Source organism: Zalophus californianus, chromosome 14, assembly GCF_009762305.2.
Source record: "Zalophus californianus isolate mZalCal1 chromosome 14, mZalCal1.pri.v2, whole genome shotgun sequence".
In the NCBI taxonomy this organism is placed as follows: Eukaryota; Metazoa; Chordata; class Mammalia; order Carnivora; family Otariidae; genus Zalophus; species Zalophus californianus.
Genome location: NC_045608.1, coordinates 2,073,308 through 2,085,670, shown reverse-complemented (window position 1 = coordinate 2,085,670; position 12,363 = coordinate 2,073,308). Strand labels below are relative to the sequence as shown.

At 44.3% G+C, this 12,363-nt stretch overlaps 1 protein-coding gene across 3 annotated transcripts in view; it reads left to right on the top strand.

Annotated features, from left to right (window-relative positions):
• Positions 1 to 12,363, top strand: part of PIWIL1 (piwi like RNA-mediated gene silencing 1) — a 34,468-nt gene that overhangs the window by 10,787 nt on the left and 11,318 nt on the right. For all 3 annotated transcript variants that reach the window (XM_027577542.2, XM_027577543.2, XM_027577541.2), the window contains 9 exons: positions 5,587 to 5,713; positions 5,894 to 6,011; positions 6,520 to 6,634; positions 7,718 to 7,905; positions 8,276 to 8,348; positions 9,752 to 9,952; positions 10,068 to 10,171; positions 11,068 to 11,138; positions 11,296 to 11,449. In XM_027577542.2, coding sequence (XP_027433343.1) covers positions 5,587 to 5,713; positions 5,894 to 6,011; positions 6,520 to 6,634; positions 7,718 to 7,905; positions 8,276 to 8,348; positions 9,752 to 9,952; positions 10,068 to 10,171; positions 11,068 to 11,138; positions 11,296 to 11,449 — 1,151 coding nt within the window. The remainder of the gene's footprint in view (positions 1 to 5,586; positions 5,714 to 5,893; positions 6,012 to 6,519; positions 6,635 to 7,717; positions 7,906 to 8,275; positions 8,349 to 9,751; positions 9,953 to 10,067; positions 10,172 to 11,067; positions 11,139 to 11,295; positions 11,450 to 12,363) is intronic.

Here is a 12,363-nt window from a genome sequence, read left to right as displayed (position 1 = left end):
CACTTCTTCTTTAACTTCACCCAGGGATGGGGGTTAAAGATGACTACATCCTCAGCATCAGATCTGCTAAATTTGCATATGGGTCAACTCTGTTTTTTTAATTTAAATTCAATTTAGTTAACATATACTGTATTACTAGTTTCGAGGGTAGAATTTAGTGATTCATCAGTTGCGTATAGCACCCAGTGCTCATTACATCACATGCCCTCCTTAATGCCCCTCACCTAATTACCCATCTCCCCACCTGCCTCCCTTCTAACAACCTTCAGTTTGTTTCCTGTAGTTAAGAGAGCCTCTTATGGTTTGTCTTTCTCTCTGATTTCATCTTATTTTAAAATTTTCCTTCCTGTCCTCTATGTTCATCTGTTTTGTTTCTTAAGTTTCACATGAGTGAAACCATATGGTATTTGTCTTTCTCTGACTGACTTATTTCACTTAGCATAATACCCTCTAGTTCTGTTCACGTCATCACAAATGGCAAGATTTCATTTTTTGATGGCTGAGTAATATTCCATTGTATATATGAACCACGTCTTTATCCACTCATCTGTCGATGGACATCTGGGCTCTTTCCACAGTTTGGCTATCGTGGACATTGCTGCTATAAACATCGGGGTGCACGTACCCCTTCGGATCCCTACATTTGTATCTTTGGGGTAAATACCCCAGTAGTGCAATTGCTGGATCATAGGGTAGCTCTATTTTCAACTGTTTGAGGAAGCTCCGTACTGTTTTCCAGAGTGGTTGCACCAGCTTGCATTCCCACGAACAGTGTAGAAGGGTTCCCCTTTCTCCACATCCCCGCCAACATCTGTTGTTTCCTGACTTGTTAATTTTAGCCATTCTGACTGGTGTGAGGTGGTATCTCATGGAGGTTTTGATCTGGATTTCCCTGAAGCCGAGCGATGTTGAGCGCTTTTTCATGTGCCTGTTGGCCATTTGGATGTCTTCTTTGGAAAAAAAAAAGTCTGTTCATGTCTTCTGCCCATTTCTTGATTGGATTATTTGTGTTTTGGGTGTTGAGTTTAGGAAGTTCTTTATAGATTTTGGATACTAGCCCTTTACCTGATAAGACATTTGCCAATATCTTCTCCCATTCTGTCGGCTGTCTTCTAGTTTTGTGGACTGTTTCCTTTGCTGTGCAAAAGCTTTTTATCTTGATGAAATCCCAATAGTTCATTTTTGCCTTTGTTGTTTCCCTTGTCTTTGGAGACGTGTCTAGCCAGAAGTTCCTGTCTCTGTTCTCAAGGATTTGGATGGACTCCTGTCTCACGTTTAGGTCTTTCAACCATTTGGAGTCTATTTTTGTGTGTGGTGTAAGGAAATGGTCCAGTTTCATTCTTCTGCATGTGGCTGTCCAATTTTCCCAACACCATTTGTTGAAGAGACTGTCTTTTTGCCATTGGACATTCTTTCCTGCTTTGTCAAAGATAAGTTGACCATAGAGTTGAGGGTCCATTTCTGGGCTCTCTATTCTGTTCCATTGATCTGTGTGTCTGTTTTTGTGCCAGTACCATACTGTTGATGATCAGAGCTTTGTAATAGAGCTTGAGGTCCAGCATTGTGATGCCACTAGTTTTGGTTTTCTTTTTCAACATCCCCCTGGCTCTTCATGGTCTTTTCTGGTTCCATACAAATTTTAGGATTATTTGTTCCAGCTCTGTTTAAAATATTAATGGTATTTTGATAGGAATGTATAGAATGTATAGATTGCTCTGGGTAATATGGACATTTTAACAATATTTGTTCTTCCACTCCATGAGCATGGAACAATTTTCCATTTCTTTGTGTCTTCCTCAGTTTCTTTCATGAGTTTCTATACTTTTCAGAGTATAGATCTTTTACCCCTTTGGTTAGGTTTATTCCTAGGCATCTTACGGGTTTTGGTGCAATAGTAAATGGGATGGAGTCCTTGATTTCTCTTTCTGCTGCTTCATTGTTAGTGTGTGGGTTAATTCAACTTTTGTTTTACATATGGACAAATTCACCTTGTTTCATATAGGCTAGATCAGTTTATTGTGTGATTTTCTAATCCTAGTTTCATACAGATGATTCTAGCTGTTGGTGTGGTAATCCTTGAAAAAACAGCAGAGGTAAATAGCGAGAAAGACCTACTGCCAACTAGAAGAAAGTACAGTGTTTACATCAGAACACACACTAACGTTGTTGTTCAGGGATAAGCAGATCTGGCCCCGTGTCCTTAGGAAGTTGCATTCCATTTGATATTCTCGGTTACAAGTGCAGAAGGAGTATTTCTAAAACATGAATCAGTTAAAATCTTAATGCTTGTCTTTTAAGTGCTAAGATTTATCTCATTTTTTCCCCACTTTAAGTACGTTTCCTATTTTTAAAAAGCTGGATAAAGAAGCTGTTATAGATTTGTGTCTTATGTGAGAATTACACATCAGACTGGTGGCCTTGAAATGTGTTTGTACTGTGTACTATTGCCTGAGCTTCAGCTGCTCTGCTATGAACGGAAAGGTCAGATGGCACTCTGGAGGGAAATGACTCTCTGAGAAGCCACATTAAGAGCTGCTCTTCTTTTGGGCAAAATGAAAACAGGCCAGGGGCCATCTCAGTCTGATTTCCCTACCACTATTTTCACCCTCTTAACTCCTTGAGGACCCCAGCCATGTTTAACCTAGATTCCTTCTGGGTGTGTGAGTTACTGTGAGAAATGAGCATTTTTCTGTAGTTTCCTAATCACTGTCGGGACAGGAAGAATCAGTATATATCAACAGCAATTGCAAAGGAGACACCCATGGAAAGTTTGGCTTCCACCTGAAGCCAGGCCAGGGGAGGTTCTCCTTCTCTGACTAGCAGTGAGTCTTACATGGCAGCTTACTCCTAAGTGGCCTTCTGCTGGTTGACATACCTCAAGGTTCTGCCTGGAACACCCCCAGTTACTCCATACTAACTTGTTAGGTGATCTCCAGGCTCGTCTGTGCTATGTTCACGGTTCTCAGGTTTCTAGCTCTAGCCCAGACATGTCTGAGCTTGCTTGTTCTCAGTAATTGCACATCTCAAAGACCCCTTCCATGTGACCAACGCTTTATGAGTTCTGGCCGCTGACCTGGCCCGTGTGCAGTGTTCTTGATCAGCGCAGAGACTGTAACTTCCACAAGGTCAGGGGTTTTGTGGTTTCTGTCCCCCTAGTGCCTTGGAAGGCACTCAGGTGTCTGAGTGCGTGAACACGTGCATAACAGGTAGTGAAAGCCTCAGACCTGCATGCCTCTTCTCACCTGCAGCGATGCCGGTGGCCCTGCCGTCTGAAATGCCTCCATCCCCCTCCTCCTCTGAGTGGCCACCCTCTGCTGTGCGGACCCCGTGCCCATTCAGCTGGTCTCAGTTTGCATTTCTCCTGCTTTCTGATCCACTTTCAAACTCCTACAGTTCTGATGTTTTTCTTCTACGCACAATACAGACGTGCACTGGTGTGTGTCCAGTGAGACCCTGAGTGACGTAGCCCCTGTCTGCCTGCCAGTGCTCGCCTGCCTCCTTGCTCGCCCTGGCCATCTCCTCTGACCCCAGGCTCCTGCTGCCTGGGACACTGTGCACACCTGACTCGTGTTCTTAGGCTTAGTCTCAGCCCAGATGATTGTTGCTGGAAGACTTCTCTCACAGCCAGGGCTGACTGGGCATCTTTAGTAGATAGAGTCAGTCAGGATGGGGTGAGGTTGAAATGTTTCAAAGAATCACAGCTTTCTTGGGACTTCCTAGTAGAGATGCAGTTTTCCTGGTAAGTGATGGCTTGGATGTTCGACGTTAAAAATCATATTTAAGAAGCACTCAGAGTGGGAGAGAGAAGGGCCTTTGAAAGGGAGGATCATGGTCAGTTTTGAAAAGAAAAGGTTTGACAGTATTGTTAAGTGCAAGTGAAAGTACTAGGTTTTTAGATGTAGGGGAAGATGTTAAAAGAACTGACAGGCTTTTGTTTGGGCCCTAAGAATGTAGGAAGGGGGTCCCTGAGTTGTATAACAAGGAGCCACGCACTGAAGGCCCATTGGTGAGATAGGGCGGACGTAGGGATGCATCTGACTCCGCTCCCACACTCCTGCTCGCGTGTGCACCCAGTAAGTGACGTGCAAGGGAGGGGGCATTCAGTGGGTGGACCCCGATAAAGAAGATGGTGTGATGAAAAAGTAGTGTGGGCACACAGAGCAGCTTTCAGATAAGAGGGTTCTTGAAATTTCCTTACCCAAAATAGGAAAATGAGCTTTTTCCCCTGAATGGTTGGTAAAGAGTTCAGTATAGGACAAAGTCAGAACAGACTAGAATTCACAGTCTCTTAGTTCCTGAGGGTAGGTGGCCTGGACCTGGGCCTAGGGTGGGAATAAGGACAGGAAGTACTTCTTCCTCTGCTGGTGAACGGCCGTCACGGTGCTCAGCCCCCGTGTGCTGAGTGCAGATGTGCCCTCTCTCCTCTGAAAGTGAAAAGAGAGCGTACAGGAGATGCTGGGAAAGAGGGTCTCGAGAACATGGGGCCAGAAACTGGCGGAGATGACACAAGGAAGCCTGTCCTGGTTCCAGGGCTGGAGGCCTGCGGCCCACAAGCCATCTTACGCATATGTGAACTCACCAAAGTCAGCAGTTGTTGTTTTTTGGTTTTTTACCAGTTGTGAAAACTTATCTTAGTGACTGAGTGTGGGGAATCTGAAGACTATTGAATTGAGGGGCGCCTGGATGGCTCAGTCGTTAAGCGTCTGCCTTTGGCTCAGGTCATGATCCCAGGGTCCTGGGGTCGAGCCCCGCGTCGGGCTCCCTGCTCAGCGGGGAGTCTGCGTCTCCCTCTGACCGTCCTCCCTCTCACGCTCACTCGCTCTCAAATAAATAAAATCTCTTTGTTGTTGGCTTTTGGGTTGTTTTTTTTTTTTATCCTGTATCATATATGCATATAGTACATCATTAGTTTAGTTTTTGATGTGGTGTTCAGTGATTGATTAGTTGCACATAACACCCAGTGCTCACCACGTCATCTTTAACGCCCGTCACCCAGCTGCCCCCATCCCCCACTCCTCCCTTCTGTAACCCTCAGTTTGTTTCCCGGAGTCCAGAGTCCCTTGTGGTTTGTCAAATCTCTTAAATAAAAAGACTACTGAATTGAAATTCACCTTCTGCCTTCTGTAAAAACTTTTCCTAATTTAAAATGTTCTCTGGCATTGCAAACCTCTTCCTTCACCTCATGTATTGTTACATCAGGGCTTGTTTCCTACACCACTTCTCACTGTAATAACTAGTAGTTTTGGAGGAATTCTGTCGTTAAGGACCCAGAGATACACAGGCTTCTGTTTCTAAACCAAAAAAATCACTAAGTGAACTGTGACTTAAACTCAGAATTTAGATGGTCAAGGACAGTGAGACTCTTTTAAGTTTTGGGGAAGAAAGATGAGGTGCTCAGTAACACCTGTAAATCAAGCTATTCTAGTAGGATTGAAGATGCACTTTTGAAGCTTTACTTGGATACTTATACCAGCTTTGCTGTTGGCATCAATTCTCAATTAAAAAAAAAAAAATCCCTTTTTCTTGGTCCACTGATCTATTACTAAGACATTTACACGAACAGCGATACCTTCTTTTCTTAACTAGCAATACAACCAAGAAATCACCGACTTGAAGCAGCCTGTTCTGGTGAGCCAACCAAAGAGAAGGCGAGGCCCTGGTGGCAGCATGCCGGGACCTGCGATGCTCATTCCAGAACTGTGCTATCTTACAGGTACCGCTGTGGTGGGGCTGCCTTCCCCGTCTCTCCTAGGAGCCCCCCCCCCCCCGCAAAAGCCCTTCCTGCTGCTTCCTCTCCTTGCACTTTCCCTCCCTCTTCACCAGTTTGCACTCCAGATATTGAGATGTGATCCTTGTTTGTCTAGTGACACAGCTTTCAACGTTTTGTTTGAAGGTCTAACTGATAAGATGCGTAATGATTTTAACGTGATGAAAGACTTAGCTGTTCATACAAGACTGACTCCAGAACAAAGGCAGCGTGAAGTGGGAAGACTCATTGATTATATTCATAAGTAAGTCCTCTGCACCCCGCTGGGGCATGGATCCGGTTTTGTATTATTTTCCGTGGGTTGGGGGAGTGAGAGAAAGTTACTTTGTTTTCTTTTTGTATTTGCAGTATTTGGGGTGGATTCTTTTTGTTTCTAGGTGAGCCTGCTCTTTGTCAGGGAATATTAAGTTAAACTCTGTAGCCCATGGCCTTTTCTAGTTCTATTAGCAAAAGGCAATAAAGCAGAAGGTGAAATATTTTGGACAAATTTATTTTCTCTAATATCGAGGGGTTTACTTTGAAGGGGAGGTAGTTTGGGCATCAGAATTGTAAGTTAAAGTCTATCCTGAAGAGACACAGGGACACGAGGGAGAAATGGAGAGCCCGTCTCTCTTCCTGGCGTTTTCTCTGGGATTTCAGTCCTGAGAGAAACAGGGAAACGTATCATAGGGTGGCGTGGATCTCTGTTTGCATGTTGTCTTTTTGCTGTGTTTGCTTACATTGAGTGGTACGTAAATATGTTAAATTTACAGAGATGATAATGTTCAGAGGGAGCTTCGAGACTGGGGTTTGACCTTTGACTCCAACTTACTGTCCTTCTCAGGAAGAATTTTGCAAGCAGAAAAGATTCACCAAGGTGGAAAAACAGTAAGGCAGTTCTTCAGTTGTCAATCCCATCAGATTTGGGTCTGGTTCACAGTAAATTTAGCAGGAAAACCCCATTACGTGGCAGTCTGCGTTCCTAACCACCTCTCCTCTCCTCCCACCGCCACTCTGTCAACTCCTGGGAGCAAGGAGGCGGGCATGGGGGGAGCCTGTAGCTTGGTCCTCACAGTCAACGGGGAGACTTCACTGAAGGCTGGCTTAATTTGTTTCTCATAGCAGAATTACTTAAGGTATAGAAGAATTGTAAGTGATCGGGTCGGTATTTCATCTGCCACTGAAGTGATCTTTTATCAGAAAACTTCCAATTTATTTGGCTTCATTTTTGCTTGGACTATTTGTAGGGTTATATAGTAAATATTGTGATGCTTTTTATGTGTTCTCCTCAGAAAAGGGAGGCGAGTATTGTAAAAACATTTTTGTGTAACGGCAGCACTGCAAGTGCCCGAACTTTAAAAATCCGTTTATAGAAAACTGCCCTTTTGCCTTCTAAGTGTTGCAGGAACAACAGCCTAACCACAACCACGTAGCTTAATGTCTTAACAGCAGTTGTGTTTATTATTCTGTAGAAATGGTCAGCGTACACACCCCTGTGCAGCGGGTGTGGGGGAGGTGGGCAGGACACGGAAGAAGCACTGGGGGTTTAGGACTCGCACCACATCACAGTGCTTGGAGCTGGTTAGCTTTCTGCCTTGCTTGCTTTCAGTACCCAACACCTCCATCAAGTTGCCTAACTTTCCAAGCCGTAAGTTTGTTTTGTGTCTTTATCACAAGGGACGTATAACGCCTGTCCTTGTCACGTCTTAGAGGATGAAGGAGGGCGCAGGAAGCACCGAGGGGAGGGCTCGGGTGAGGAGCACTTGTGTACCAGCTGTGACAGGGTCCCATCATCCTCGGACACACTCTGTACCTTTGTCCCCCGCTGCAGCATTTTGTCTGTCCCTGGAGTCGAGATGGAAGAGTAGTGCCCTAAGGGTCGGAATGCCATGGTATATTTGTTACACACTGTTTGGCTTCGCCACTGAGAACATACAGCGGAATTCACGGTGTCTCTGAACTTTCTTCTAGTTTGAGTACAATCCACAATATGCAGATTGGTCAAAAGAAACAAGAGGTGCACCATTAATTAGTGTTAAGCCGCTAGACAACTGGCTGTTGATCTATACTCGAAGAAATTACGAAGCAGCCAATTCACTGATACAGAATCTGTTTAAAGTTACACCAGCCATGGGCATACAAATGAAAAAGGCAATAATGTAAGTGTATCAAGTCATTTCTACTCTGAAAATTGATTAGTAGTCATTGGGAGGGTGTGGGAATGCCAAAGTGATAAAAATGTTAACCACATTAACTAGATTGTTTAAAGATCTGATACCCTTCCCTGTCATCGATGTAGAAACGTGTTTCAGTAACTGAGAATGGGGGGAAAACAAGCAGCACTGTTTCTCGGACTATTTATTTTGCTGTTTGCGTTAGAAGCAACCTTTTGCCTACATGGCCACTCTTGTTTTTATTTTCTATTTTATACAGAGGTGTTTCATGTGTGATAATCTATGGGAAATTGTTTATGCATGGTACATTTTTCATTACTTTTTCTGAATGTTGGATAATGAGTTTCCATTCTAGGATTGAAGTGGATGATCGAACTGAAGCCTATTTGAGAGTCTTACAGCAGAAGGTTACATCAGATACCCAGATAGTAAGTAGCTGATACATAGGCAGTTGTCCTGGAATGACTTGTTTTACAAAGTGCATTTGTCAATCTTAGAATTGGAGTTTGAAAAGTTGTAATTCGGTTCACAAGCCGGTCACAGAAAATACAGACCTCACCTCTGGCAGATGGCGCTGTTAATGCTGGCTCCAGTCGTGTGGCTGCGGTTGGTGAAGGAGGGCTGGGGGCACAGAGCCATCTGAGAGGTACTTGGATTCCAAGGCTCTAGTTCCATGAAATTCCATGGGGAACAGGCGCACGAGCAGAAGTTAGTATGTAGTTGTTCGGCACACGTACCACCGAATAAGTAAGGAGGCGGCCAAGGCAGATGAACTGATAAACAACACATGTATGTTGCTTTAAAGCTAGGAAGTAAATTGGCTTCAACTAATCTGTTCGCTTTCTAGCCCTTCATCTCCTGCGTCAGTGCCACAGGCAGAGCAGTATTACGTTGTCTGCAGCAGTGAAGACACCTGGGACGGCAAAGTGACCTTTGTTGGGGGGCGCGAGAAAAGAGGGAAGACTCTGGGAGTGTAAGAATCTGGGAGAACTCAGCAATGAGTCCGCTCTAAACACACACTTGGATGGGCAGGAACTGGTTGGTCGATTTCCAGTGTGGAGACGTAATGGACAAACGACACTGGGAGTGGACGGTGGACGGTGGGACCCTTTGGTGCCTGTGTCTGTGGCACAGCGATTATCACAGCTAGCTCCCTCCTCCGTCAGCTCACTAAATTACAGGTTGACTTGTTTAGTTCCCAGAACATTTCAGATCTAGCTTGAGCCCCTCTCAGGTGCATGGCTCAGCATTGTTGACGGTGCTCACCAAGCTGTACAGTAGATCCCCAGAGCTCACTCGGTTCAGACCTGGAAGTTTGTGCTCTGACATCTTCCCATGTCCGGCAGGAGTGTGTTTAGATGAGGCACTCTCTTTGGTCCCCAGAACTGTCCCATGGACTGGGAAGTTTCACAGTGTGATCAGGGCCTCAAGCCAGAGCTTTAAAAGTGAAAAAGCCATGATCCTAGATCAGTAGATGAGAACTGTGAGTATGGTAGAAGATCTTCTGTTTGTCCACCTGTAGGTTATCACTAGTTTTGTCCTGTTCCCTATCTCTAAGTTATTCCAAGCTGGTACTAGAGCATATTTAACTAAATTCTCATGGTGGTCAGTTTTGAGTCATCGGCTTCACATGGTTTCCTTCCTTTTATTAGCATCTGTCGCTGGGTGAGTGGAGTGGGCAGTACCTAGCAGTGAGCATGCTGCTTGTCAGCTCTGTGGCAGAGACCGTGTCTGACATTTATGCCCAGTGGGCAGGCTTGCCTCCCGTTCTCTTCCTTGAGCTTCCTCAGCTTCCTGATTCTTTGTAATGAGAACATTCTTTTGGTTTCAGGTGGTTTGTCTGTTGTCAAGTAATCGGAAAGACAAATACGATGCTATTAAAAAATACTTGTGTACAGATTGCCCTACTCCGAGTCAGTGTGTGGTGGCCCGGACTCTTGGCAAGCAGCAGACAGTCATGGCCATTGCTACCAAGATCGCCCTGCAGATGAATTGCAAGATGGGAGGGGAGCTTTGGAGGGTTGATATGCCTGTAAGTTTGATTTAACTGGTACATAAAAGTTTTCATTGTTTGAGAAAAATGGATTTACTTTCTAAATACTGTTGGTATTCTGTTGTATCTAAAACTACAGTATTTTTTGTTAAAGCTGAAGCTGGCGATGATAGTTGGCATTGACTGTTACCATGATACCACAGCTGGACGGAGGTCAATTGCAGGATTTGTTGCAAGTATCAATGAAGGGATGACCCGGTGAGTGCAGGGGTGTGTGGCAGTGCATTAACTGCTAGACATGGCAGGAGCAGGTGGGCGTGCAGGGCCGATGTTCTGGGGCTCTGCAAGGCTTGAGGTTTGGGGTTGTGTTCCTTCTTTCTTTACAACCCGTTGACTTCTCTTACATTAGGTAAGTAAGAAAGTTAGGGAAGTAAAAGAAGTTAGCTACCCTGCTGTTTTCGACTTTGTTCATTGGCCCTTAATCTAGAGTAGTCAGATTGAGTTTCAGGCTATTTTATGATTATTTCTGTTTGGGGGAGGGTGTATCTCATTAAATGCAACCATCCCTGAAACTTCTTTAATAATTTTTTTTTGACTGCTGACATGTACATTATAAAGTTTTTGTGTTGACTTTATTTTGGAAAACCCACTTCAGTTTACCCAGTCACTTGTGTTTCAACATATAGCATTACTTTTCAGTGCTCTTCTTAGAACTAAGAGAATTTTCAAGAATAGGAAGGGATGGAAATTAGAGGTATATTGGTGTGTGCATATTGCTAGTGGGTGTGTTTCTCTAGGTCTTACATCTTCCACAAGCGTGAAATCTGTAATAGAGGTCTTCTACAGAGCAGAGCAGGAAGTGGGCTCCTTGTGTGTACTAAGGTGTAAGCCTACAATCTGTCTTTAGATATTACGGTTTAAATTTTATTTTTTCCTCAGCAAGGGAATTATGGTATTGATTTATAATAAAGCTTCGTTTGTGCTGTTATGAGTGTCTTGTTCTGTTTAGATTTCAAAAAGTTTTGGAAATGTTAGCAGGTATCTTGAGAAGGGTTAAACATTACAAGCTGCTGAGGAAATAAATGCAAAGTGCTTCAGAAGGAGCAACTTGTAGACAGTACCGTTCTCACCCTCGTCCTGGTCTCTCTGAACAGCTGGTTCTCTCGCTGTGTATTTCAAGATCGAGGACAAGAGCTTGTAGATGGGCTCAAAGTCTGCTTGCAAGGTTAGTCTCCTATAGTGTTTCCATCCTGGTCTCTGAACTGGGGTCTTCAAGAAATTATCCTCAAGTTATGTTGTTGAAATTCTGGGCAGAATTTGATAGCAACACACTGTTTTTATTCTGTGTTGATTGATTTAAAACTTTTCTGGCTTGCTTTCAGCTGCTCTGAGGGCTTGGAATAGCTGCAATGAATACATGCCTAGTCGAATTATCGTGTATCGGGATGGTGTAGGAGATGGTCAGCTGAAAACACTGGTTAACTACGAAGTACCACAGTTTTTGGATTGCCTAAAATCCATTGGTAGAGGTTACAAGTAAGCATGCAAACTGTAAAGCATTTTCTCTTTATAAAAGTATGCCTTTTTATCTTTGAAATTAGTGTTCCCAAATGCAAAGGTAAGTGAGAGCCTAATAACCTCAGGGGTGTAGCGAGGCTTGAGGGTGTGGAAGGGGGAGGGGCTGGACATGCAGAATGGTCACGTAGAGGGTCCCTCCCTTCAAGGAGAGGAAAGACCCATGAAGACACTTTTGCCAACTCTCTGCCTGCCATCTTTCACACCTAAAGCCCTGACGTGTGGGCGTCTGAGAATTCCAGTACGTATATAGGCATCCACAGAATTGGTTATTAGAATAAATTCCAAGCCATCTTAATTGACTCTTTCTTGATTTCTTGGTACAATGAATACCTGTTTGATTTCTTTGTGAACTTGACGGGACTGGTACTTGATCTAGGTAAGATGGTTGGCATGTGTTTAGTCTCCTAGGAGACGTTGTTACTTCTTCTCTTGGATGGTGTGCACGTGCGAGGGTGGCGTGCTTGGCGCCCCTAAACCCCTACTGGGCTCTCCTCCGCTTTCCTACAGACTGCCTCGTCCGTGCCATGGGGCAGTGACAGCGCACACCGACTCCAGACTGCCGTTCCAGTAGGTTACATTTTGCTGCTCTGTCAGATTGTGAGCAAGCTGAGATCAGGGACTGTGGTATTAAGAGCTTACTAATGCATCATAAAGATGTGTGAATCTGATTTTTAAGGATACTCGGGAAATCCGAGAGGCCTGTTTGTGTGCTAGCGCATGCATATTTTGCAACACTGGTTATTATTGTCAGACCTTTTTAGCCAGCATTTGGTATTGTTACAGAAATGAGCGATTTTGGAACCTGTTGACTGACTATATTTGGGCTCAGGGTGATTTTATTGACCTGTGGGGCAGGCATTAAGATCTTGCTT